Source organism: Corvus brachyrhynchos, unplaced genomic scaffold, assembly GCF_000691975.1.
Source record: "Corvus brachyrhynchos isolate BGI_N302 unplaced genomic scaffold, ASM69197v1 scaffold162, whole genome shotgun sequence".
Classification (NCBI taxonomy): Eukaryota; Metazoa; Chordata; class Aves; order Passeriformes; family Corvidae; genus Corvus; species Corvus brachyrhynchos.
Window position 1 is genome coordinate 3,349,717 of NW_008236696.1, and position 25,190 is coordinate 3,374,906.

Sequence of the window (25,190 nt, forward strand, 5' to 3'; positions counted from 1 at the left end):
TTTGTTATTTGGGGGAGGAGAAATACTATGATCCCTATAAATATTTTTAGGTTTTAATACTGTGGAGGCATATAATTTCTTCTGAGGAGAGTGCTTAAAGCTATTCTGTTAATATATTGACTGAGCTATGTGGGTATCTGTGCACTTCTCTGCTGGCCAGAACCAAACTTGGAGAATATGAACAAGGCATTTTGTATAGGCAGCCCTGCACTGGGAATGCAGTGTTGGTAAACAAAGAGAAGGGATAACATTTGATACTGGGCCTCACTGGTTTCTCTCTGCTTTTGTAGATGTCTATTCCTTTGATGAAGAGGAGCCGGTTTTAGATCCACATATAGCAAAACATTTGGCACACTTTGGAATTGATATGCTGCAGATGCAAGTGGTAGGAAATGGATCTTTTATTTAGCTTGTTGCTCACTTGTTTATTCACTTAGGGGTGGGAGAGAAACAGGAGAAGAATGACACCTGAAGCTTATTTGTGATTCCTTCAGACTGTTATGACAGTATTCAGCTTTGTAAAGTTCAGCCAGCTAATTTGGGGTTTATTGTCTGAGTTCTGGGTAAATCTTTGCTCTCAAATCCAGAAGTTACCTTCTGAAAGAGGTACCTTGTGGTCTTTAGTTTTCATTTTGCACTTTTCCTGGGTCATGTAGCATTTGTCTTCAAGATGAAAAACCTCATCCAATTTGAGAAGAATGTCTAGAGTACTTAATGACAGTGAGTGAAGGGAAGCCTATTGCATGTGTAAACAGATATAAGTAATAAGCAAAAGGAAGCTAAATAATGGATAAGTTAAAAAGAGGCTGAAAGTTCTTTAGGTAAATTTCAGTTTAGATTTTGTCAATAAAAACATTAGAAAATGAGAAAAATGCATTCTCTCAAGTCTAGAAAACAGCATGGTCTAAGGTGTGAAATGCTAGAAAAGGACTGGGGAAAAAAGGGTTCTCTGTGTGTGTCTGTATTAGTGAAGAAGTACATTTAATAACTTGTGTCTTAGTGGATGTTGGTTCCAGTTCTGTTTAAATGATGTAAGAAATCAGAATAGGATATTTTTACAAAGGCAGGTAGGTTTTTTTGTGGTTGTGTTGGATTTTTTGTTTGATTTGGTTTGTTGTTTTCTGGGTTTTTTTACTCAAGCATAGAACCTAGTATGACTACCTGAGAACATGAAAACTGTTAAAAAGGAACAAATCTGCTGCTGCTTAAGTGCATTTAATTGTCCAAGGGGTGAGAAAACTGATAATAATTGAAATGATAGAGAAGAGTTAAACTGTGTTTTCAAAACTCTTCGTGGTACTAATAAAATTTTTGGTATACTAATGTCCTTGCCAGTACCATGAATAAGAAGTTTCTTTTATCCAAATATTTCTGGAAAGCCTGTTTTACTCAGCAACCTCAAAAACTTAGTCTTAGCTGTTGCAGAGGTTTCACCTCTGGTGTTTGGTCTGTACAATTCTTTGAGAAGTGACAGAGTAGTGCCAGCAGTAAATGACACAGTAGTGACCCACACCTACAGGCTGAAGGCTGAGTGTTAGAGGGGAGAAACTTCAGTGTCACAAATTATGGGCTTTTACCATTTGAAAGAAGGGAAGAGCCCTTGGATCTGTAGCTTTTCATGTGGTTTGTTTGTTAGGAACAGCTTCTACAGCAGCAGCTATTCATGGCCATTACAAATGGAATAGGAAACCTGAAAAAAAATGCAGTGTTTGATGCTGAGGCTTGAGGTCACAGGCCTGAGAGAAGTGAAGCTCCCAGCTGGGATTGAGGTCACACCAGGGAGCATTTGAAGAACCAGGGGCCTGTGCTAAAGAGCTAAGGCTGTATTGGAGGAGCAAACTGCTGGCTTTCTGACCCTCATCTTCCCCTACATGCAGGATTTACCTTGCCTTGCCCATTGATTTGGCTCTTCATTTTTTGGAGTATAGCTCACAAAGTTGGTGGTGATGGTGACAGCAACATAATTACGGCAGAAGTTAAAGAGACTAAAAAGAAAATCTCGTTGCTTTCAGACAGAGAATGGGCTAAGAGATAATGACATAAAGCCAAGAGTCTCAGAATGGGAAGTGATTCAGGAAGCTGGCGTGAAACTCAAGCCCATGTATGGCCCAGGATACACTGGCATGAAGAACCTGGGAAATAGCTGCTACCTCAATGCTGTCATGCAAGCCATTTTCAGCATCCCAGAGTTCCAGCGAGCGTAAGTAGCTCCAAACTAGTTCTTGTCACTACCTGCTGCATTCATCAATTTATTGTTTTTCTAGGAAAAATGGTAATTCAGTTTTTGTCTCACCTGCAGACAGGTCTCTTCCATTCAGTTCAGCAGCTTCTTGGAGGATTTAGTGATTGTTTTGGTCTGTTCTGGAAAAGGCTGGAACACAAAACCCAATCTGCCTTCGAAATAAAAACTTGCTGTCTCAACTTCAGTGCTGGGAAATCATATGCCACCTTGTAAATTTGATGTCTCACTCTCTCCTTTCTCTATACAGATGCAGATATCTCCATTTCCCTGGGTATCATCAGTATCACATTAGGGGGTTTGTACTGGCCCATGCCAGTATCGCTGCAGGAGTCATTCTGCTGCTCCTGTGTGATTTGTGCCAAAAAGTGGCACAACCATTAATACTGATTCATGCTAATGAAAAACAGTGCACCTGTTGCATGCGGGTCTGGCTAAGGGGGGAAACTATCCAAGCCATATTTTAATTAAATTTTAAAAAAATAGTGGAAAGAGTAGTGTAAATTTATTCTTTCACTTAATAATTGAGAGTAAAAGGACAAAAGCACAACAGAAAAATATGAAATAGTCTTGAATGATCAAAACTGAATGCATCACTCCGAGGAGAGAAGCCTTTTTATATAGGACAGTCCATGGTTTGAAATAAAATTCTGAGTGCCCTTTCCTTCCAAAGCAGCAGTATGTGCTGGAAGTGAAGCTTTTAGATTTTGGAAAGCCTCCCAGGTTTTCATGTTAGAAATTACTTTCTGGAGAAGAAGAGGGAGAAAACTTTTGTTTATTTTCTTTGTTAGCCACATAGAGCACAGTCTGTAGATTCATTGAGTGCCAGCTCTTCTACCTCCACTGTTGAAAAATATCAAAATGGACTTTATTAAGGAAGATCATTTTCCACAGCATGGTCCTGGGCGTTTCCTGGAGGACTTAGTGTCATCAAAACAGTGGAGATCTTTGAAGAGAGAGGGCCCAGCACCATGACCATACCTACCCAGCCCATTTCTTCCTGTGCTCAAGGGCAGCAATGCTCAGAGAGTGCTGCTGAATGCTTCACTTTCCAACAGGCTGGTTAGAACAACGTTTCCCTCAGTGTTTGTTGTCAGAATTGTTTCTCCTGTGAAACTCAATAGAAACATTCTTTTTACATATTTTGGTCCTGATACAAACCTGAATTTACTTGGTTATGTTGGTTGGGAGTAGAAAGTACACTGGTTCTCAACTCAGCTCTGAGGTTTTGACCAACACCATCCTGCAGCTTTTGCAAGATTAAGGAATAGAATGTAAATTCCAAATGAACAACACAGCCATATTCTTTATAGCTAGAAGCTTCCAAGTAAAACCTCAATGTCCATTTCTTAATTTCTTTACTATTATTTTTGCATGATAGAAGCACTCATTGGGGATAGATTGAATCACTAAGCTGCAATATTTGAATGTTTCTGCTTTGTTCTTGCTGCCCAGGTATGTGGGAAACCTTCCACGAATATTTGACTACTCCCCTCTTGATCCAACACAAGATTTCAACACTCAGATGTAAGTGACATTTCTCAGTTATTTACTTGGTCAGGTTAAATAGGATCTAAATGATTTAATGGCAGAGCAAAAGAACACCTTTTCATGAGCTCAGAAGTGAGATATGGCACAGGGAGAATGAGAAGATTTGACCACTTAGTTGCAGTTGTAATGATGGCTCATCAAGGAGTCAAAAGCAGTAAACTTTTTTTTTTTTGCTTGAAATAAGTCTTCTTTTCTGTTTTTCTCACATATTTGTTTCCTCCCCACCACTTTCTTCCTTACAGGGCTAAATTGGGACACGGCCTCCTTTCAGGCCAATACTCTAAGCCTCCCATGAAATCTGAGCTTATTGAGCAGGTGATGAAAGAAGAACACAAGGTATTTGCCTGAGTTTGTACAGCCTGGTAACTAGGTAAAAGTGATACCCTGAGGAAAGGGAACAGGTGCTGGGCATTGAGGAACACGTGTGGATCCAGCATGGATGGGATGCTTAGCAAGGTGGAATGTGCAGGATACTAAGTCAGGGATAAATTAGTCAGGCACTATTTGTGCAGCGCATCAAAGCGAGCATTGGTTCTGCTGATAAAGTATTCTGCTGCTCCAGTGTGAGTGCAAGTGTTCACAGAACTTGCAACCAATGCTTATCTTCTCTGAGGAACAGCAACAAAAAAGTTATCCAGAGAGTCCTAGAAGCAAACTTCTAAATCCTCTTTAAATTTCAGAAAGAAGTAGAAGGAGCTAAAGAATTGTTTCCAGGAAGTGTCTGATAATATTCCACTTGATTTCAGGAGAAGCTGTCTAGATAATGCAAGATTAGGTTATGCTGGAGGCTTTCATGGAGATGGAGGAGCCAATGCAGAGCCACTGAAGTAATGCATGCTTCTGCCACAGAGGGATGGTGGTGGTTGCCATGGAAATAGATATTTTCATCTACCTTCATCTATCAATTATTGACATAGGAATTTCTCCTGAAATCAGAATGCCAATAAGATTTTGGACAGATGGAGCATCTGGGACAGAGTAGTTTGCATGATCTGGAAGTCCTGTGTCTCCTGAGTAATTGCTTTGTACGGTGGCTATTCACTGTTTTGGAACAGCAAATGAATCCTGCTTGTTCCCATCAAATAAAGTTCAAGACTAATCAGCACTCCACTGGAACAAAGGAATAGTGGGACAGATTTCAGCAAACTCCATATGTCCATATGACCTGCTTTTCTAAACACATGCAGGATTGTGACTGGAAAATACTGTGCTGGAAGTTCAGGGATCTGAGTCCTTGGAATAAAGCTGCACCTACATGTTTAGCTCAGCAGCCACTATTAGATGAGATATTGAGAACTTTTTGATGACAGATGGTGTAAAACTCTGTCAGATTGTGGTAGGCATTTACTGGCATTTAACAGTACTTGTCTTCATTAGTTCAGTTTAATGAAGCTGAAGTTACATACAAGAAATGACTTCCTTATCAGGCAATTCATAGCATATATTAGGATTTGAAACAGACTTTACAGCTTTTGTTGCTTGTATAAAAAAAATCAGGTATAGATATTTTATCTATTCCTTCACTCTTGGAATACAAATCTGTGGTTTTTTCAGGTTGAGGATACTTTTTTTTTGTTTGCATAGCGGTTTGGGTCTTAAATGTTTTTTAAGAGCTTCTGCTTTGTGTCTATAATATTAATTATTCATTTTACTTTTATTCCTTTATTTTTTCCCCTTTCTACATGCAAAGAAGTTCTCAATCTTTCTGAGCCTTTGGAATTCATCCAAAGTTTTGGGGAGTTGTTGGCTGTAAAAGCATTCACAAGAGATCTGCAGTGGTCCAGCACAATCTATATTTAGCTAAACTGTTTTGCAACTGTTGAGGGGGAAAGTATGCCAGGTATTCTGTAAATATTCATGGTGCTGTGGACTTGAAATTTTTCACCGCAGAAGTTTAGCCTGGAAATGGCAGCATTTTTCTTGGACCTACTTTAGGATTAAGAAAAGGCTGAATGCCTAAAAGGTCAACAGCCAGGACTTGATTTTCTGCTTAACATTTCTTCTGTTGTGTTGTTTGGTTTTTTTTTTCCCTTTTTTTTGTCCTTGAGGTGAGATTGCAGGATTCAGTCCTCTTTTGCAGACTGTCACACATGGCATGTTTCTGTTCTTCCTGCTGGAGTGGCTGAGTACAAAGTGTATAGGTGGAAGCAAAGCTTGAATCCAAACTCACTTCATTATACAGCAGGGCAAGTGTGCCACATTCTTGCTTCTGGCATAGGAAGAAGCCTGGGATGTTGTAATGTGAGCTGCTTTATGCATTTCTCTCCCCAGTCCTACTTTTGATGGAAGGCAGTTGAGGACACTGAAGCAATACATAACCCAGGATGCAGAAATCCCTAGAACATCTCTTGGTGCAAGCAATACTGAGACTCTGTCTCTTGATGGGGGCCTTTAAGGTTCATCTTGGCCTAATGTGGTTGGTGGTGTATTGCCAAAAATTGAAAAAGCATTAAAACTGAGAATCTGCTTCTGATTTCAGTGGGTCTGGGAATACTGTACCCTGGTAAAACGAAGAAAAAAAATTTGCTCTTCTAGTGTGTTTTTTATATGCACCATTTCATGCTGCTTTTTCTATTTTTATATTCATATGATAGTGTAAGTGTAGTAAGGAATGAGATTGGCTGAGTTTTTGACAGCCTCTGAGAGCTCCTAAAGGTTATACTTTTGCTTGGATTGTCTAGAAAATTATTTGGTTTCATGAATGGGGAGGGCACCATTCTGAGTAAATCTGAGTAAAAGATTATGATCCCTTCAAAAATGTTATTTAAAAGGCGTAATAGCTAGTGTTGTCTTGAGGATCTGGAATGGTTGGGGAGGTTCTTAGAGTGGTATAAAGGATTAGAAAGTCAAAACTAGGACTCTCTTGGAAGCTGGAGGTTTTCTAATTTAGGGCAGTTTCCTCCTGGTGTAACTGAATGGCCAAAGGCAGTAAGTTACGGTTTTTCAACATGACCAACACCTGCAAATTGCGAATTCATGTCTGCTCTTAACAACCCACCTGGGAACGCATGCTGCACACATTAGTTGTTCTCTGCTTGAGTCTGTACAGCTCTCTGGAAAGGTTTTGCCCTGAGGAAAGCTGCCAGCTGATACACCAAAGTGCTTCAACGTTCTGGCACAGGGTTCTGAAAGCAATATCAAATGTTATAAAACAATGTAGGCTTTCAGCCTTTCTGAAAACTACTAGCCTTTAAAAATCTCCAGTAATCTCTTTAAAATGCCAAATGCCAAAGGACAGGTAGAGTGAGTGCTGTAGGAACTAAGCCATAAAACATATTTTAAACCACCCAAATCATGTTTCAGGACTCTTCCCATTTTTATTACAACGGGAAACTAGGTGAAATGGAACCTATCATTCCTCCAGTGCCAGAAATGGGCCACAGATAGATCTAGTGGAGTAACTTCGAGATATTTGGTCCATGATTGAATAAAAATCCCTTTGTAAAAGCTTTTCTCTCTTTTATTTAGCCTCAACACAATGGAATATCTCCCCGAATGTTCAAGGCTTTTATAAGCAAAGGCCACCCAGAATTTTCTTCTAATAGACAACAAGACGCACAGGAATTTTTCCTACATCTTATAAATCTAGTAGAGGTGAGAAAATCTGAATTACTGCTTCTTTTTCTGGTTATATTAGACAATGAAGGCAAAACTGTTACATGAGCAGCTCATTTTTTACTTGCACTATTTTTAGCCTTAGATACGTAGAAGATGGGACTAATTTAAATGTATTTTGTTTTAGAAACATTTGCTTTTTAAATTCTTCCTCTTCTTTACTTCAGACTCTTGCATGACCATGAACAGGGCCAGTGCTGCTGCTAAAAAATATAAAGAGGTCAAGCAGCATCACTGTACAGGCTATAAGTTTTATAAACATATGTGACCTTTTAAATTGCTGTTCTTGTTTACCATATTACAGTCTGTCATGGAATATTAATGGATTGGGTATTATGATTATTATTGTTATTGTTCCAAATATATATAATTGTTGGGAGCAAATTAATTACCCTGTCCGGCTGTTTTACAAATCCCAGCTGTATGGCATTGAATCATGGAAGGAGGGATTTCCCTGCTGAAAGCAGAGTGGCTATTTGTCAGTTGAGTATTCCTGTACAAAGCTTTAGTTCCACCAAGCTCCAGCTCAGTGCTGTGTGTAAAGGAATCATACTGTGAATTTTAATGCTGTCTTTCTGAAAAGAAATATACAAATACATGCAGTTTTGATGTAAAGCATTTCTTGTCTACCCTTCCTCCCTCGTTTTCCCATTTTCCCCAAGAATCGAGGGTGTTTATTCATGTGTTCAGTCTCTAGATGAAGTTACTCACATTTGTATGCATAATGTTCCACATACCTTAATGCATGTACTGATTATAGGGTGGTTAGAAGACACTTTTCTGTTTCTTGCCTGATAACAGACATTAACATGAACAACAAAGAGGAGGTATATTATTTGCATGACATTCCCATCTAGATAATGGATTACAAGTTGCTTGTTCTGTTTCAGTACATATTCAGAGGGGTAGGAGCTCCTCTGTTTGCTGAGAGGATGCTCCATGTTATTTATCTGAGCTTTCTGTCTTTACTGTAACTTGCCACCTTCCTACCTTCTTCTGTTTGCCTTCACTCAGTCACGTTCTTTGGGTACATACCCTGCAAGTTCCTATGTGTAGAAAGATGCTGCTGTGGATGCAGAAATTGTGGACTTCAGTGGTTTTCTCTCTATTGAGTGCCACAGCTCTGCATCCAATCCAGTGTGAGCCGAGCTGCCAGATCAGTATCTTCGTGCTTGCCTTAAAACAACCAGCAGCCTTGGGGTTTTCTGACCATTTTGATGATCGCCACAGAAGTGATTTGGTCTAATATTCCTTTCAGAGGAACCCTGTGGGTTCAGAAAACCCCAGTGATGTTTTCCGGTTCCTGGTGGAGGAGCGCACGCAGTGCTGCCAGTCCAGGAAGGTGCGCTACACGGAGAGGGTGGACTACATCATGCAGTTACCTGTGGCCATGGAGGCAGCAACAAACAAAGGTAAAGGAACAAACTGCTCTGTTTGACCCTAGAATGTGCCACACTGTGCCCAGAGATCCCCACCAGCACTGAATCTGCTTTGTCCTGGACAGTGAAACAGTTTGTGAAAACTTCTTCATTGTAAAAAAGGAACCGAACATACTAATGAATAGCTTTTAAAAACACACCCAAAAAAAAGCAAAACAAAACTACCAAAACCCCAAATCTACTTTCTGTTCTTTAGCAGCAGATTATAAGATCTAATATGGTGATAGAGAACAGGGTATAAGATAGTTTGTCATCTATAAATCCAAAACACAGAATTTGGATGTTCTGGGCTTTATGGGAGGAGGAACAGAGGATGCAGTGTTGGATGTTGATTTAATAAACAGGAGTGTTTTTTCATGCCTGTGAAAAGCACACTTATTTTTGAAGGAGAAAATGGTCCAGGAGGTTTGAAGACTTGGAGCAGGAGGGAGGCACTGACAAGTTGTGGTTGCCCTGCAATCAGTGGTGAAGAGCCTTTCGGAGTAGCATAATAAATGTATGCTTGAGATAGAAGTGAATGGGACATCGCAGAAACACGAAGGGAGATGTGCCTCTGATTTCCTACATAATCTGAACATTTAAAATATTTTAAAACTGTGGATACTGAAAAGCTTTCAGCAGAGAAATTTTCCAGCTTTCCAGCATGCTGTGAAGTTTTCCTTTCTCACGCAAGCTAGCTGAAAACAGTGTAGAGGTTTTCGTAAACCGAGACTTTATCTCACTGGTGCAAACTTGTTATGCACAGTCTTGTTATGGTACACTGAAGAAAATATTTTGAAATGGGTGTCATAGCATTCAGCCAATCACTCTGAGAGCTGGATGGTCAAGTGACCAATAGCCTTAGACATTCTTGTAAACCAAGTTGTATAAATGAGATTGTAATTAATTAAATAGTCCCATTTTATCCTGGACTTGAACTCTGTGTCAGTCTTCTCGCCGTCCCCGGTACAACAGCGACATAAAACCAGAAGGATCTATTTTGCTTGTTTGATGAGATCCTATGAAATCCCACAAGATGAAATCCCACAAGGCAGAGAATTTCTACCTAGTTTTTACCTAGCCCACAACTCCTTACATTGGACAAGAAGTTTAGGAGAACTTTGCATTCTTTGTTCACCAGTTTCAGTGATGACTCTGTTGCTTATAAAAGAACATGTTATTTCCAGGTAATGACTCAGGAGACAGATTAGTTTGTGAATTTACCATATGGCACTGCTCAGCTTGCCAGTGTCAAGACAAGATCATACATAATCTTGGCCTGTCTAAAAAGTCAGATGACACAGATAGACAGCAATAACTTTCCAACTCATATTAAGCTCTGATAAAGTGGGTAGGTGGTGTTACTGTTCACACAGAATTTTGGCTGTCATGGCAAAGTTTTCATTGCCTGTTGCCTGGTATTTCTAGTTCTGCCTTTTCACCATGAACAAAAACCTTCAAACAGAGATGTTCTAAGTGTAGCTCCTGACCCCAGTGCAGACAAAAAGATTTGATGTCTAGTTAAAAGCATGTAAACCTTTCATTGCTAAGTAGATTTTTGCATTTCTAAAACTTGCAAAAATAGGCCTGCTGAGGAACATATAACCATGACAATGTTCATTAGCTAGTGTTGTGTGTATTTCTCAGATGAATTAATTGCCTATGAATTGAAGAGGCGAGAAGCAGAAGCTGCAAGGAGACCTCTGCCAGAGCTGGTCCGTGCCAAGATCCCATTTAGTGCATGTCTGCAGGCCTTTTCTGAACCAAGCAATGTAGAGGATTTTTGGAGCAGTGCCCTTCAAGCAAAATCTGCAGGAGTTAAGTAAGTGTGTGTCTGGCTGCCCATTAGAAACTTTGCTTATCTTGTTTCCTGGACATGGTGCAGAGAGAAACACACAAATGCCACAGAGCTCTGGCATCACATTAGTGATGGGGTTCATCAATGTGATGTGCAGATCATGCCTTGCAAGAGTTGTAATGATGAGTTGAGCAGGAAATAAGTTGTTCTCAGTGGTCAGACTCCAAGAGTTGATGCAGTCTGGTAGTTGAGAGCTTGAACTTTAAATGCTTGTAGGGTTGGGTCCTGTGTGTCAATATCTCACTCAGTGTGCATGAGGTACTGAGATTGGTGCTGCTGGGGATTGTGTTGCCTGATTTCAATGAGTTGTGTTTCTTGTTCGTCCCAGGACTTCCCGTTTTGCTTCATTTCCTGAGTACTTAGTGGTGCAGATAAAGAAATTCACTTTTGGCCTTGACTGGATACCCAAAAAGCTTGGTATGTACTTGTTTTATTTACCTTTCTAGCCAAGATAATCAATAAGATGTGCACACTATAATGAGGACCTGACTCAAGTCTTTAAGGTTGTACTGTGAAGATCCTAATTGAATCTTCTTTCCTTTTGCAACAAAGTAAACCAATCCATCAGGTCTGTGCAGCAAAAACACAGTTTCATGTCATCTGAGCTAGTTAAATTGTGCTTTAGCGTTCCAAATTTCACCAAGAACTCTTTTGCTGTTCTTGTACCTTGAGTACCAGAGTTCCCTCTCTGAAGGGGTAGGTTGCACCATAAGGTTGTTTTGCTGGCTGCAGAAGCTTAGCTCATTTCTCTGCTTTTGTAGATGTTTCTATAGACATGCCAGATTTCCTGGATATCAGCCACCTTCGGGCCAGGGGGCTCCAGCCAGGAGAAGAGGAACTCCCAGACATTGCTCCTCCCATTGTCATTCCTGATGACCCAAAAGGTATTTACTGACTTGTTCTCCCCTTTCCTCTTAGTACACAGGGATCATCTTTAATCTTCACCATTTGGAGCTATGAACAAAAAAACAGCTCTGTATTTCTGTAATTGAAGATTCTACAACACCCCACAGCCTTTTTTTCTCCCTACTGGACAACCCTAGTTCTTCCAGCTTTTCTGTTTTCGGGATTTATTGTAGAATCACAGACTGTTTTGGGTTGGAAGGGATCTTAAAGATCATCTAGTTCCAACCCCCTTGCCATGGGTAGGGACACCTTTCCCTAAGAGGTTTGATAGTTGATGTTGTTGTCCTTGACTCTCTCCTTGAACCTTCAGTGCGTGCCCATGACTCCCTTGCAGTAAAGTCACTGTGCACTTCCCAGGTCCAGCCCTGTACAACAATACTTAAGACACAAAAGACTACAGTTTAAGATAACAGCTTTCCAGGCATTGAGTAAGACTCTAAATTTTATTCATTTTTAAAATACAAGAATTGTTAGGCCCTAGCAGCTGTGCCTGCATGCACAGTCCTCTTTGCATGTACATGGGCTGCACAGCCCATTGAAAAAAGCTCTGTCTCAAGGAGATGATGGCAAACAGCTTACTATAGTATTTGTAGAGCAGAAAGAAAGAGGAGTGATTAACATGCTATGCTGCGTTTTCTTTTCCTTAAGTACTGGTTTTTTTATGCTAAAGTTCAGAAAAAAGAATATTAAATATCCTCCTTCTTTATTCCCTGGGTTTCCCTGGAGAATAAAATGGTTTGTAGCAAGTAAAATCATGTTTTTATGGCGTGACCTTAGACCCAGGTGGTTACACTTTCCTCCAGATGACTGAAGTTTGACTGCCTCAGCATTTAATATGAAGCCAGTAATGCAACTGCTCTCATGACATGATTGCCCCATTTGCTTGGATATTTATGATAGTGGTGGCATAATACCATGCTGTATGCATGTGAAAGACAGCTACTACCTGAAATTGTGTGCAGAGCAAGGACATGACAGAATTCAATTCTCTAAAGGTTTTAATTTCATCCCTTATCTATATAAGTTCCTCACAAAGGCCTGTTCCTTCTTACTGTCTTGCTGAATGGACTGACCTAGTTTTAGTGTAAATTCATGGGTGATGGTACTTTATTTTTAACAGATTCTTGCTTAGGTCAGCCATCAGCTTTATTTCCTACTGGTTTATAGTACCAGTGACACTTTGCTCTGAGCTGAGTTATGGAAAAAAACTACTGAGCAGAAACATCCCTGCTCTAATTCATGGCAAAAACATCAGGGAAGTAAGGATGAAACTGCCCTGTCTCCATGAGGTCAAATATTTCTGTGAGTTTAAAAATATGGAATTGTTTTACCCATATGGATCTACTTAACCTTCATAGAAGTCCTGTTTTTTTTCCATTGTTAATTTTCAGATCGCATGACGAACCATTTCGTGGAGTGTACGTATCTCATTTTTCTACTGCTTAAAATATTGTTATGCTTTTGCTTAGCTAATGGCTTCTCTGTCCTCACAGAGATGCAGGAAGCCTTGCCCTGCATGCTCACAAGCAAAAGCTGATTTCAGTGCTTGTTCAATGTTTACTTCCATGTGTGCAGGACTCTCTTAAGGAGTCAGTGTAGCCAGAATATGAGCTGCTCCTCTACCTGCTGCTCCCCAGGAGGTTCTTGCAGTTCTGGGGGTCACAACCACTTGATCCTGGCTCCCTCTGGACTCTGACCTCATGTAAAGCTGTCAGACACTGTCATTCAGAGGCTGCCAGATCTGGCACCTGTTGTTTCTCAAACCTGCAAGATCCTGCCTCTGAGAGATGCTTGGTTTTGGCTGCCATCTCTAGCTGAGCTCAGCACCTGACTTCCTTACCCCTTGAAATCCACTGCTGAGGTTTTTTAAAATAAATAAAGTCCCATAGGAATTCATCAAGACTTAATGACATATGTGGGCATCTATGTCTCTACTAAGACAAAAGATTATCAGTAAGTCCAGAACAACTACTGTAATGGTTTGTACAAGGCTGTTTTCTGATGACTGTGGGTTTATTGAAGTACTAAACCAAATCCAAGCAATATGTACTGTAATACATGGCACCATGAGTAACGATAAAAAATATTATACAATGGATGAAATTCGACTTTCATATTTTAGAAGGTCCTTTCTTGTAGCCCTAGATATTGATGAGTCCTCAGTTATGCAGCTGGCAGAGATGGGCTTTCCTTTGGAAGCATGTCGGAAGGCTGTGTACTACACGGGCAACCTGGGTGCTGAAGTTGCTTTCAACTGGATCATTGCACACATGGAAGAACCAGGTCAGTGACTGGAAGGTGTAAGTTAAACTCAGCTCCTGGTTGTGGATTTTGGCAGTCAGTAGAAATTTTATAATGTGTGACAGAGAAACAACGGCCCCCCCTTCCCCACCTGGGAAACCTGGAGGTGTGAGTGAATTTTCCTAAGCTGCTCCTGGGATGTGCAGATCTTGACCATTATGTGGTATCCTCTGCCTAGAAGAAGACAACAAACTAAGCTACACCAGAAGTCCTGTCCTCACCACTGGTGTGGGCCAGCTCTGTTTCCACCCTTTGGCTAGGTCCGTGCTGCTAAGGGGGAAGCTGACTTGGGACCAAGTGTAAGTACAAAGAATCCTGTGGTCTGGATGCTTTTCTTCCATATCAGCCTTCTCTAGCTCAGGCTGGAGCATTCATGCCATACTTGGGCTGTCTAGTGATGGACAGGGCTGCTAGATGTTCTCCACTTCCTGTGTTTTCATCCATGCGAAGTTTGGACTCATGATTCAGCACTGAGTGCACCTGAGTACTCCCTTGCCAGAAAACTCCAGATTTGGTTGAATTCATGCTTCACCATGGGCTTTTGTGTTGCTTGTGTAAATGGGGAATGAGTTTCACTTGGACTTAGCTGACATTTTCAGATATGGAGTCAGTTCATTTTACGTCCATGCACTGGGTTGTCTATTATCCTGGTTCTGTCATTGCTTCCATACCAATCTTTGCTGCTTTCCTGCAGTTTCACTTCTGCAACATGCCAAGTTATTCCAGTCTGCTCAGTATGAGCATGTGGACCTGTATATTTTGTAGAGTGCCCATTCATTTTGTTGTTTTTAAGGCTTTTCACACATCTAAGTCTGAATTTAGATGCCAGTGAAATGAACTTACGTTGATTTCAGGACTGCTTTTCAGGTGTGTGTGTTGTTTGTTTGTGTTTGTTTTTGACTTTCCAGTTCAGTGAGGCAAAAGAAGGAACTGATGAATGTTTGTTTGTTCCAGACTTTGCTGAGCCATTGGTCATACCTGCATTTGGAGAAGTTGCTTCCAGTGGGGCAGCTGCTTTAGGAGCTGTAGGGCTAGATAACCAGCCTCCTGAAGAGATGGTTGCAATTATCATTTCCATGGGATTCCAAAGGAATCTAGCGATTCAGGCACTGAAGGCAACAGTGAGTTTGTGGGTTATTGGTAGCACTGGGGTTTTGTTTCATGTTCTGTGCTTTGTGCATGCATGTGCTCAGATGCCTTGGAAATGTGTCTAAAAATCCAGTTAGTGGATGATGGGCCTGGAACTATCCTGGCAAAGTGTGGGATGCCTGACTTCTCTGGGTTGGGGAAGGTGGTTTGTGTGTTTCACTGGAATGTTGAAGTGTGGAAGACAGTGAAGAAAACTTGCCTGCTTTTACTACCTGTTGAAAAATAACCTGGATGCTTAGATACTGTGTGTCTGCAAGATGAGAACATGAGGCAGTGGGCCTTAGCTGTGGGATTATTTCTTTTCCATCTGTCAAGCTTTTGCAGTCTGTTTGCTGAATACTATTTTCCAGGGAGACAGAGGTATCTTACAAGTTTTAAGTGCTGTTAACACGATCCTTACACTGTTCAAAGGCTGATGAGTGGCAACATGATGATAGAGAGTATATTAAAGGCTGCCCTTTTGATTGTTTGACTGGCAGAACAATAACTTGGAGCGTGCACTGGAGTGGATCTTCAGCCACCCTGACCCTGAGGAAGAGAGTGACCCTGCTTTGGACACGATGGATATGGAGAACAATGCTAATGCCAATATCCTTGCAGAGACAGGGTCAGAGGGACCCAGGATCAAAGATGGGCCTGGAAGTAAGTTCTGCTTCAGCTTAGACCTGGTTGTCATTTTGTTGCCTCACACCCACCACATTCATAGAGCTCCTTCCTGTTTAGAAAGTAGTTATTGTGGGGTTTCTTGGATATGATCCAGACAATTTACTTCCAGTCTTCTTTCTGGGGCTGAATCCAGCTCTGTGGGCTGCTGAGTTCTGTGGGCCATATTTGCTCAGGAAACTCTTTCCTTGGACTCACTGAATAACCCAAGTCCAAAGTTCCTTGCTACTAGAGCATATAAGCCTCTCCTGGCCTAGGTTTACTTTTTGTTCTGTTGCTATAAGATAAAAAGACAAAGAAAAGCTAGAATGTTTAAATTTTCAGAGGCTGAGCATCCTACAGACATCACTGCTGTTACAGACCACCTGAGTTTCTGTCCTCCTGTGGTCTGCTGGGCAGTTTGATAATCCCTTTAACCAAGTTCCTTATTCACAATACGACAGGTATAGTCACTGCCTGCGTGTTTTGTTTTTTTTGGTTGAGATTCTCTGTCATACTGCTGCTAAATAAACCACAAGATGGGGCTAATGTACAGCAGGCAAAGTTGAGAAGTAGGCAAAGAACCTCCTGGGGGTGTCACAGCACTGGAGTACAAAGCTCGGTGGCGGTGCTAAGGATATCAGAAAGCTTTTTGAAGGGTCTTTGGTGCCCAGTTCTAATGACTGTAGTATGTTCTAAACTTATACCTCTGATCTTGAATGTAAAGGTCTTAGGAAAAAAATTAACAGACAATTTGATTTCTCTGTCTGTGGTTGCTACTGTTACATTAAAAATACCAACCTTAAGTCTTTTGGAGACATGGGAAACATTGATTATCGTTAGGTTAACAAAAGCCCCAAACTTGGAATAATTATTTTTTGTGGTACTTAGCCTTTATAGACTGAGACCCTTTACTGAGAGCCTGAAATCCTGATAATCAACATGATTCTGTAAAATAGCTCCAGAAAGCCCTCTCCACCAAAATCCAGGCCCACGTCCTTATGCAATATCGTGAAAGAAGGTACCCTTTTCCTTTTAGTGCTAATTTGGGTGAATGGCATGAATGGGTGGGGATCAAGAACCAGTGCTGAGTTCTCCAGAGACTTTAAGCACAAAAATTGTCCTTGTGTTAAAGGAAGAGCTTTCTTTCCTGTCCTCTCTTTTATGGGCTGCTGAAATACAAACTTCTGGGTTGTCTTGATTTATAGGGGGTCTGTGATCACACGTATAGGCATAGCTAATTTGTGTGCAGAATGAACTCCCTGTTTGGCACTTTCTGTGGTGCTCTCTGTGAATTGGGAATGAATCTGCTAGTTTTTTTCCTAGTAGGGGCTGTGATCACAGCCCTGCTGTATGTGCACAGGTCTGTGTGAGTTTGATTTGGATTGATTTGATGTTTGACAGTGAATCTGACCACTAGTTAAATTTGGAACATGCTGCAGTGTTAACAGAAACTGAGTTTGGGGATGCAGAGTCTGAGCTAGGAGTGCTTAGCTGCTTCTCCAGTATTAGAAAGAACATTTCCCCTGGAGTCATATACTGCAGTGTTAGCAGTAAAGGACTCAGGGTGCCATTTATGTTTCTTAAAACAGGATATGAGCTGTTTGGGTTCATCAGCCACATGGGAACATCCACAATGAGTGGCCACTACGTTTGTCATCTCAGAAAGGAAGGAAGGTGAGTGCAGCTGAGAGAGACACATGGCATGAGCAAATGTTTGATTTGAAGCATCTGTACAGAGCAGGGCATGCTCATGGCAGACAACACAGGCTGTTGCCATCTGTAGGTTTCCCACCAAAAAAATGAAAATTGTCACAGATATGATGAGTCAGTTCTGATCCCACCGAAGTCTGTGGTGAAATGTACCACTGGCTCTCCTGTGCTTGCCATTCCAAATCTCTGCTCAGTTTGGGGCATTGGTTCTGTATCTGCTGTAGTTTGTCTGAGCTCTCCCCAACTTCCCTTTGTTGCCCATCAATAGAAACCTGTGGGACTATGGGCTGATACTGGTGTTGCTGGTACTGTGGTGCTGATCTTGGCTGTGATGTTTTATATGCTCACATTATTTGACATTGGGAATCCCTGATTTTCCTTCATTTGGGCTGTAACTACACATGCCTCTGCACATCCCTCCTCCTTTTCAATTCCTGACTCTGCCAGTAAACCTGGTTCGGCTGTTTCTCTGATCCTTTGTTCTTGTTGCAGTGCCTAATTTTAGATTTTAAGCTCTTTGAAGTTTGGGTCTGAGAACCTGTGATGATTTTTATACACATGGAATGTAATCAATCCTGTTTTCCTTTCAGATGGGTGATCTACAACGACCTTAGAGTCTGTGCCTCAGAACGACCTCCCAAAGACCTGGGCTACATTTACTTTTACCACAGGATACCAAGTTAGGCCTCAAATCTATCACCTGGCCTTAAGAAGCCATAAGCCTTTTTAACCTGCCCAAAAAAGCGTACAATAAAAATCTAAACCCAAAAAAAGACCCCTAACCCTTGGACTGCCAAAAAGCAAAGGAAAACATGGGATGTTTATAGTGTATTTAAAAACAATCATTTGATGCCGCCTTAAGTGTTAGACGGAAGATTTCTATTAGGTGCTCTATAGGACATTGTTTTAAATTTATACACCTTACAGGCCACATGGATTTCTGGTGGAGTTTGCAGCTAGTGTGTGGAGAATATGGAAGCTTCAGTGTTGAGCAAAAATAGCCCAGTTCAGCCCAGCTCCTGCCTGTTCTGTCCGTGCATCCTTTGAAGACCACAAACAAATCTTTGTGTCTTTGGGAGCCAGTGTTTCCATCCAGAGTCCAGACCACTCAGAGAAATCATTTGAAAGGAGGGGGTTTGTGGCTGTTCTTCAAAGCAGAATGTCTTGTTTCAGAGATTATTTTCAGTGCAGTGAGAAAAGGCAGCTGAAGTTGTATCTGTTGGAATTCAGTGGTACAGTGTCTTGATTTCACTTTTCCATGCATAAGCCTAAGAGACTAATGGAGACAGGAGCAATCTCCTGTCAGTGCCCTGTACATTTTTTGCCAAAGAGAAATTTTATTTTTGCAGACATAGGTCTCTTCATCTTTACTTGAATGTTTATTTTGCAAGTTCTTCCAACAGATTCAGGATTACAGATGGCTAAAAGCAGCAGAATTTCTGACTATGAAATTAAATGCACACCCTCAGGAAAGGCAAGGGTATTATTTAAATTTTGTTTTCTTATGGGGGTGGTGAAGAAGGATTTAATGTCCCATTATATTTATGTCAGGGAAATTTGTATCTAGACCACTCATATGCCATCTGAAATCAACTTCCTGACAAAGTACTCGCGGTGCAATCCTGCTTTCTGCTAAGATTGCTTAAATACTGACTTTCATATCTGAGTGGAGGAAATTGCTTAGTAAATTTGCTGATTTATTGATTTACCCCTCTCTCCCTCCCTTAAAAAACCAAACCAAAACACCAACAACCAACAAGAACAAAAAACAAACAACAAAAAAACCCCTTGAACTGGTATTTCCAGTTTCTTTAAACTTGCAAATGCACCAATAATCTGATCTCTTCAAGAGACACCTTCTAAAAGGTGTTTGATATCTCTGGCAGGGATGATGGGGTGGGTAGGCAGGGGCTGGGCTTTTCTGTCTTTTTTTTTTTTTTTTTTTTTTGTGTTATTTAAGTGTTTTCCACAGGTGAGAATACATATGTGGATTTTAAAATTATATTTGAAAACACTCATTGTAGAAAAATTACAATGGTGAGTGCAAAACCTTTCATGATTCTGAAAAAAGAGCAAACCCAAAGGTTCAGAGTGTTGGACACTGCTTAGGAGCTGTTGCTGGAGTTGCCTTGTACAATGTTACCAAGCCTTCAAAATAAATTGCAGCAGTCAAAAAAAAAGAAAAAAAAATATCCCTTTTTGCAGAGTGCAGAAGAGCCAGAGTGGTGTCATTACATTTTCTATGCAGTTAGTGCTTGCAAGTTTAATAGCAAAATTCAGGCAGCTCCACACTACAGAAGAGAGCCCAAATCAAACACCTGGTTACGAGAAGGGCATTTTAGTTTTTCGCAGTGTCTGGGGAAAAATAATCCTCCCTCTGGTCATAAAGCCTCACACAGAGCCAAAAAACACTGTTGATATTTTAATCAGGTTTTGATCTTAAAATACTGTGAGAGAAATTCCAGTGCAATAATTCTGTAGAGTGTAAAGGTGTGTACTTGCTGGGAAAGCTCCCTGCACTTAGTGCTCTTATTGACACATTAGTGCAGTGTCCTAGAACATTAATAAGTGGCCCCTGTGAGATTCAGCTGCCTTGTAATTATTGAGCCACTAGTTCTGGATGAAATAAAAGCTGCCAGTAATTTCTTTCCTTCTTCCAGAATTTGAATATTTGAGGACTTCACCAGAAAGTGGCAGGTTTGAAAATGGGATCAGCGAATTATGCAGTGATACATCTTCTATTTAAAGTGAAAGAGCAAAACTTCTATGTATCTGTGGTTTTTTAAATTCTGGCAGTAGAAAAAGGAGAAAAGGCCTTTTTTTACCCCCTTCCTTTAGTTTTTAAATTTTTTTTTAAATTCCCAAGTATATTCCAAGGAAATTCAACGCAACAGCTTCCCCCTTGCCTCGTGAACTTTAAGGGCTATCTATAAACTACCAAGATCTGGTGGCTGCCGCCTTTTTATTTAGAAATGTTGGGTAAATAAAGGCCAACAGAGTAACTGCCATGTTCATTATCCAGCTGGAAGCATGGCTGGTCTCCTAGGATCAAGGATGGAGCTGGAATCTCACAAACTAATTGGTGCATCCCAGTGGTGGGGCTGCCTGGTCTCGGGAGGCACACTTGGAAGGTGATAAACTGGAAGTGGTGGTTGAAAGGGGAGGGCCCTTGGCTGGCTGTGGTGAGTGAATTGGAGCAGCTCAGATCCTGGAGTTCTTTTCTGTTCATCCCTTCTGTGTTTTGCCTGCCCAAACCAAAGTTAGTCAGGAGTGCAGGGAGCAGTTTAGGGAAAGGATTACAGGTTTTCTAAAATTTAGCAGTTAAAAATATGTTAGAAGTTCTTCAGTCAGGTGCTTGAGGAACTACTTTATTCTCTCCCAAAACAGTGACCTCCCTCCTTTTTTCAAGTGACTGGTTAAGTCGTCTCCCTTTTGTGATGGGTTTTATGTGAAGAGCATCATGAACCTGGAGAAGCAGGATGTTAACTCCTGACTCCTCAGCCTAATGTGGGGGAGAGGAGTTTTGGTGGGTTTTGGTTTTTTTTAAACTTCAGCATTGCAGAAGCCCACTCAAACAGACTGTACTGAACAGAAGATTGATCTTCCAGGCTGTGCCTGCTACAATCTGAATGTGCTGAATCGTGCCAGGCCAGGTCTGAGGGCACAGCCTGGGCACACTCCCTGTGTCTGGGTGCTGGAGGAGCTGCTGGGGGCTTGGTGAGCTGGGAGCTTCTTGACAAAAAGGAATGGAGGAAAAATAATCACTGTGAGCTATTTGAGACAATCTAACCTGAGAATTATGGCAAGCCAGGAGCTGGCAGTAAATAATGCTCTTATTTCTCAGACTTATTTTTACTTTTTTGTATAATACATTTAGGTTAGGAGATAGGAAGGAAGAAAAACGAATCAACTTTTCCTTGATTTCCTCTTCTGCTCTCATTCCTGGCAGCATGCTGGATCCAGTAGACTCCTCATTCTGAGATACAATCTCCAGTCTCCAAAACACATGTAGACACAAACTCCTATTTAATCTTCCTAGCTAAAGTATAATTAGGATAAAAAATAATTTATTCAGAGCTGTGGTTTTAAAACAAATGTAGATGTTCCTGAACTCCAATCACTTGTAACTCTACTGGGTTCAGTGCCGTTAACTCTGACTGACTTTGGTGTAAGTGAAACCAACATCAGCCCAGTTCTTTGACTCAGGCAGCCTCCACCAGGTCACAACACACATTCAGAGAGTGGATGCATCCAGAACTCATTAGATTTCTTTAGAAACCTCTCCAATTGATTCCTGTTGTTCTCCATCCTGGCAGCAGCCATTTTTATCCTCTTTGCTGTTTTCATGCATTGGAAGTCTATGCAAAATATGTAACTGGACATTTTATTGTTTTCCCTGTCACCCTTCCTACCTTAATGGCTGAGATTGGTGTCTGATTTCTACTCACTCTTCAGTGGTTTTACTGTTGTATCCTGGAAATGTCTGTCCTGGTTTACTTTGCACCATTCAGAGTTGTTTGCTTGAAGCACTGTTAACTTTCTGGAGAGTATTCGTCTGAGATGAGAAAGGCTGTGAATGACATTGTTGCAACTGTTTTAAATTAAAAAGAAATATTCTCACATCTGGTGACTGTGTGGATTCTTGCTTCTTTATTCCTGTCTGAACTGAAGAGGAATAGACAGAATGTGTTTTGATGCTGCCTCTCACTCTTTGTGGTAACATTTGGTGTTTTACTTGAAAAAACCCTGCATAGGGAACAGAGAGGTTTGTGAGAGTCTCGATTTCTTGTGACTCCTGGCATGTCTGTGGATTTAAAAAAATAAAATCCCCGAGCCCTGAGTGGTTATACAACATGGCAAAAAATAGAAAACAGGTCTTAAGTTAGATTGGTTTGTTTGTTTTTAACTTTTAGACCTGTTGATGTTCTTTGATCACAAGAGTTGGCAATGTTTGTGTGGAATAGTGCTGTCATTTCACCCCAAATTTCTGCTTTATCACAGTCTGTAATTCCTCATACTCACTTAGAAATTTCTTCTGCTGCTCAGTAAAGGAGAAGTCTGTTTTCCTCATGTGTAAGGACTTCACATAGAAATGTGACTATTGGGACTCTGGTAGATGCAAGAGTAGGCTGAAAAAGAAGACTGAGGGATGACAACTTTTTATCACAGGATTACAGGACCAGCAGCTGGAGGAGACGTAAGAGGTAAAGCTGCTGGGCTCAGTGACACTTCTTGGCATAGAAGTAGAGGACATGTGATGTGTTGAATGATAAGAAATGTAGAGATGGTTCGGCTTCTGAGGTCTAAACTTAATGATCTGTTTTGATTTCTCTCCTATCACAGATATCCTTTGTGACCATGGCAACTCGACACACTGTTCACACCACTTGTGGCAACTGGAAGAGGTGGGAGAGTGGCTCCCTGTACAAGCTAATGGGCTCTGTTCAGAATTTCCAGGAATTTCCTGTGCCTGCTAGCTTTTGCAGACTGTTTGTGGGAGGCAGTATTGGATAACTGACAAGTTACCACCCTCTGCTCCCCCTCACTGAAGTGGGAAGTAGCACCTTTGTGTCCCTCAGGTGTCCTACAAGCTTAACCTGAAAAAGAGAAGCACTGACAGCCATGGTGGAAGACAAATGCCATAAAATTATTGCATACAGTTACTGCATGACTGACAGCTGTTTGGAGGGGGCGATTATGTTTTCAGATGTCTTTACCAGTGATTTTGAGCAGTTTTTTATGTTGATTTGGTACTGATGCTTTTCTCCCACTGTCTTTGGCTTTAGGATAGCAGTGCTATGTTCCTGGTCTGGGTTCCCTATGGAGCACACAGCTAAAGGATTTTCCTGCTGCTGCTTTATCAGTGTGTTTGAGCAAAAAGGACTAACCTAACCTTAACATCTGCCAGCAAAACACACCAGTGTCAAGACCCCACAATTAATTTCATCCTAACCTAAGGGTTTCAGTGTCTGTTCCCTTTTGTTCCCTGGTGGAAGGTTCTGGATAAAGCCATGGGCAGACAGTTGGTTTTTCTGACAGAGCTTTCCTTCTGCAGGCAAGCTGTGGCTTCTGTTTGTTTTTCTGGAGCAGCCCACATGTCCATGGAGAGAGTCCTGCTTTTTCTGTAGCCCTGTGCTGTCACTGTCACAGCCCCTCACTGGCTGTCAGCTTTTCTGTCCACAGCAGCACACAGAAATTTTTGTCCCTCATGTCTGTGCTTATGTTGGTGTCTCACAGCAAAAACACAGAGTAGGAATGACATCATCCTTGTCAGCACTTTCACCTCATCCCATGAAAGACAGAACTGAAAAGCGCTGAGAGCCAACTCCTACGGTGGTATTTGGGAAATTGCTTGAGTAGTGATTTCAGTCACTGCATCTTGGCTTTGGTTTTCATAAAAGCTGTTTTGTGGTATTACTGCTTCTGTTTTAATTATTGCATGGTCTTCAGAACAAATGCTTATCTACTTTTTTCCTATTTTTCCTCATATGGGCTGTATGTACAGAACCCTTTGGGCCAGGCCTCAGCTGGTATAAATTCCAGTTGTAAGTATAATTGATCAACATGCCAAAATAAAAATCAATTCTAAAAATAACTCTGCCTCAGAGTAACAATGAATTTAGGAAAAATGAGAACAAAAGCATCTTTTGGACTTAGCTTTTTAGCAGAGAAGTATGTTCACTTTGTAAACAATAGGATAGAAGACATTGAAAAAATCCTTTCAGTTGGAGACTTAGATCCCTTCTTTCAGTTCACATAATTGAAGTCAAGACCATTTTCAAGTTGAAAAGAGATTTTGAAATATTTGAAGCCACAGACAAAGTTTATTTTTAAAACATATTTAAAAATTGCACAGTTATAAATACAGGTAAATAAATACAATTTAATATGTGGAAAAGAACCCAAGGAAGGCATGCTTCCATTACAGTACAAAAATACTACATTAAGTGTGGTGCTCTGCAAATAGTCATCTATGACCTTAATAAATTTAACACATCCAGTATGCACATCATTCTTTTTTGAGGAAATAGATTATTTTAAACAGCAGTGCAGGGAAACACCAAATTAAAGCATCAGTAAACTATGGGTCTGTGTTTGATATTATACACAGCTGATAATGCACTAAGCATACAGAAGCAGAGTTACCTGTAGTAAGAAACGGATCTTTTACCCCGTATGTTCTTACATTCAGATTCTTAATCTGGGTCAATATGAGCCTTTGGAAGGGAATGTAAACATTCAGGTGTCGGGCTGAGCTCCCACCTCGGCAGCGCTGCCAAGCCCTGCCCCTGCACTTCCCCACGGACACCAGGAGTTCAGGGAGCACTGGAAGTGTGTGCAGCAGCAGGGCTCTTCAGATGGCCCAGGTGAAAGTATCTGCCAACCCTATAATCACTTCTTTCCTCTATGTTGGCTTAAAAATAAAGCCAAAAGAACTGATGCAAGATTGCAAAGGTTTTCAAACAGTTTACAGCATATAGAAGAAGCCACACAGAATGCCTCTCAAAACTATATAGTTTTATTTTACTCTAGATATGTTATACTCTGATATATAAAATATATTTATAAATTTTTTAAATTTTTCTGAATTTACAATAGCTTACTGATATTAAAAAGGCTATTTAAATTAAAGGTTTAGCCAATGTTGATGGCATTCTGTAAATGTAGAAGGGGAAAAGAGATCAAAGCACATCAAGTCTTGACCATGCAAGCTTGCTCAATGGGCTGTCACATATTGCAAGCATTTGTAAAGTTACAGCATATTTTAGGAAAATTTAGATTCCTTCTGTCTCTTTCC

General features: G+C 40.8%; 1 protein-coding gene across 3 annotated transcripts in view; it reads left to right on the forward strand.

Annotated features, from left to right (window-relative positions):
* Nucleotides 1-22,019, forward strand: part of USP13 (ubiquitin specific peptidase 13 (isopeptidase T-3)) — a 40,526-nt gene extending 18,507 nt beyond the window's left edge. Inside the window, exons 6-20 of one of the 3 annotated variants that reach the window (XM_017726923.1) lie at nt 291-385; nt 2,013-2,200; nt 3,695-3,766; nt 4,033-4,126; nt 7,259-7,384; nt 8,664-8,817; nt 10,471-10,645; nt 11,010-11,098; nt 11,443-11,565; nt 12,979-13,005; nt 13,727-13,870; nt 14,843-15,009; nt 15,517-15,679; nt 17,272-17,356; nt 17,983-22,019. In XM_017726923.1, the coding sequence (XP_017582412.1) occupies nt 291-385; nt 2,013-2,200; nt 3,695-3,766; nt 4,033-4,126; nt 7,259-7,384; nt 8,664-8,817; nt 10,471-10,645; nt 11,010-11,098; nt 11,443-11,565; nt 12,979-13,005; nt 13,727-13,870; nt 14,843-15,009; nt 15,517-15,679; nt 17,272-17,356; nt 17,983-18,076 (1,796 nt within the window). In that variant the 3' untranslated portion in view covers nt 18,077-22,019. The other 2 variants (XM_017726924.1, XM_017726925.1) reach the window with 2 other exon arrangements.
* The last annotated feature ends 3,171 nt before the right edge of the window (nt 22,020-25,190 follow it).